The sequence below is a fragment of the Aplysia californica genome, unplaced genomic scaffold, assembly GCF_000002075.1.
Source record: "Aplysia californica isolate F4 #8 unplaced genomic scaffold, AplCal3.0 scaffold00182, whole genome shotgun sequence".
Lineage (NCBI taxonomy): Eukaryota > Metazoa > Mollusca > Gastropoda > Aplysiida > Aplysiidae > Aplysia > Aplysia californica.
In genome coordinates this window covers 969,726-971,810 of record NW_004797452.1, presented here as the reverse complement: position 1 = coordinate 971,810, position 2,085 = coordinate 969,726, and the positions used below count along the sequence as shown (strand labels likewise).

General features: G+C 44.4%; 1 protein-coding gene across 1 annotated transcript in view; it reads left to right on the top strand.

Annotated features, from left to right (window-relative positions):
- LOC101858027 (zinc metalloproteinase nas-13) overlaps nucleotides 1-1,774 on the top strand; it is a gene marked incomplete at its 5' end in the record, with an annotated part of 6,841 nt that extends 5,067 nt beyond the window's left edge. Inside the window, 1 exon segment of the mRNA XM_005098429.3 lies at nucleotides 3-1,774. Within this exon segment, the coding sequence (XP_005098486.1) occupies nucleotides 3-1,370 (1,368 nt within the window). The 3' untranslated portion in view covers nucleotides 1,371-1,774.
- Between the last annotated feature and the right edge of the window lie 311 nt (nucleotides 1,775-2,085).

The following is a 2,085-nucleotide window of genomic DNA, read 5'->3' as shown; positions in this document are numbered from 1 at the left end:
AGAAAAGTGGGGAAGCCATGACGTCAGATAAACAAATCGTCAATTCAGCAACGCATCCTTCAACTTTCAACTTCTTCCATCTGATGCCTGGGGGGGATGTGGAGCTGACCGTGGAGTATGACGTTCTGCTCTCCCTGGAAGAGTACCGCGTGCTGCATGGGAGCGGGGCAGACAGCACCGGGCGATTGAACAAGCGGAAAGCAGCGAGACCAATGCACCCACGAGGGCTTTTCCTCCGTTGGAAGAAGTGCGTTGTTTATTACGAGATCGATCCGAGTTTAGACGCGGGCACAGAGCGGATTATCCGAGAAGCAATGGACGAGTGGGAGAAGTATACTTGTCTTGTGTTTAAGATGAACACCAGCATCACACATCGTATACAGTTTAAAGACGGCGACGGCTGCAAGTCAAAAATTGGCATGCAGAAGAAACCGCAGCCTTTGTTGTTGGCACGAGGTTGTCGTACAAAAGGAATTATAGCACACGAGATTGGGCATGCCATTGGCTTTTTCCATGAACACATGCGGCCTGACCGTGATGAGTTTATACATGTTAATTTTGATGTGATTAAAGACCGCTTCAAGCCTGACTTCAAGAAGTACAGCACGAACTACATTGAAACCCATGGTACGCCTTACGACTATACGAGCCTGATGCATTACGGTAACGTTATCCCGGGGTCTATTCTCACACTGGATCCGAAATTCCAAGACCGCATTGGTCAGAGAGAAGGGCTCAGTTTTCAGGACATCGCTCTAGCAAACAAGATGTATAACTGTTCTAAGATGTTCTGTAAGGATCCTGACCAGTGTCCGAAGGGTGGTTTTAAGCTCTCATTGTCACTCAAAGGAAAAATGAAATGCCAGTGCTGGTGTGACTCAGGTGACCTCAAGGATCCGCTTGTACTGTGTTCCGAAAGAACGAAAGTGCCGCCCTCTCCCAGGCCTGTCATTCCATCTAAACCACCACCTACTGTGAGTAAACCATGTTTCGACCTCCGTCAAGACTGCGCATATTTAAAGGAGGAAGGAAAATGTATGTCTAGTATGGAGTTAATGATGGACTACTGTGCCAAGACCTGCAAGTTCTGCGGCAAGGGGGAAGGCATGTGTATGGATCACGAAAAAAGCTGCCCGCTAGCAGCGAGCGCAGGTTTGTGCATCGACCCGGGCTTCAAGCACTACATAAGGGTCATGTGTCCTGGCTCCTGCGGCCTGTGTGAGAAGCCTCCAAACCCATGTCATATTCAACAAGAGATGATGGGCTCAGACTTTGCTCTTGCTTCACGAAACAGAGCGGGGCGAGCAGGGTACATGCCCCGCGTCCTAGCCCTCAGCATGGGTCTGCTAGGACTGGCTCTACTACTGTGAGGACGCTGAGATCAAGTGGACTTACGTTGGGGGGAAATGGCATTGATTGATTCAGAATTAAGACAAGATTTCTTAACCAGCTTTTCACAGCATTTTCTTTTTTTTTTAAATAGTAAAGGGTTTTACGGCGCTCCCAACTGCATGAGGTCATATGAGCACTCAGCATTTTCTATTCTCTAGCGAGACTACAAACTCGATTGGCATGTCCATTTTTTCTCCTACATATATAAAAGTGAAAAAAGACTTTTCCTGAGGAAGCTCATTAAAATTAAATTATAAGGTGTATTCCAAAGTTGTTTGGATCTGTCTAGCTGTCCATATTCTATCATTCAACCATAGAAAGTATGATCAATTTCTGTGTGATAGCGTGAGTTGGAAACACAAAACATCAAAATAAAATAAAACTGAATCGATTAATACGGAAGCATCCAAATTTCAACATCTACATTCCCTTGTTTCGATTAATTATACAGTATTATTACTCGTATGCACTAGGGAAATGAATTCCATCTTTATGGACAACTATCATCATTTGTTCTCTCAAATTAAAATAGCGTTAAGAAGTAAAACATCTATGCTTTGGATTTATAGTAAAGGAATATACCATCTTAATTGTTCATTAAAATTATGAGCCTATTTGCGAGTGCAAGCATACTACATATGTGTATCAAGTGTGTGTGCGTGTGTGTGTATGTGTGTGTGTGTGTGTGTGTGT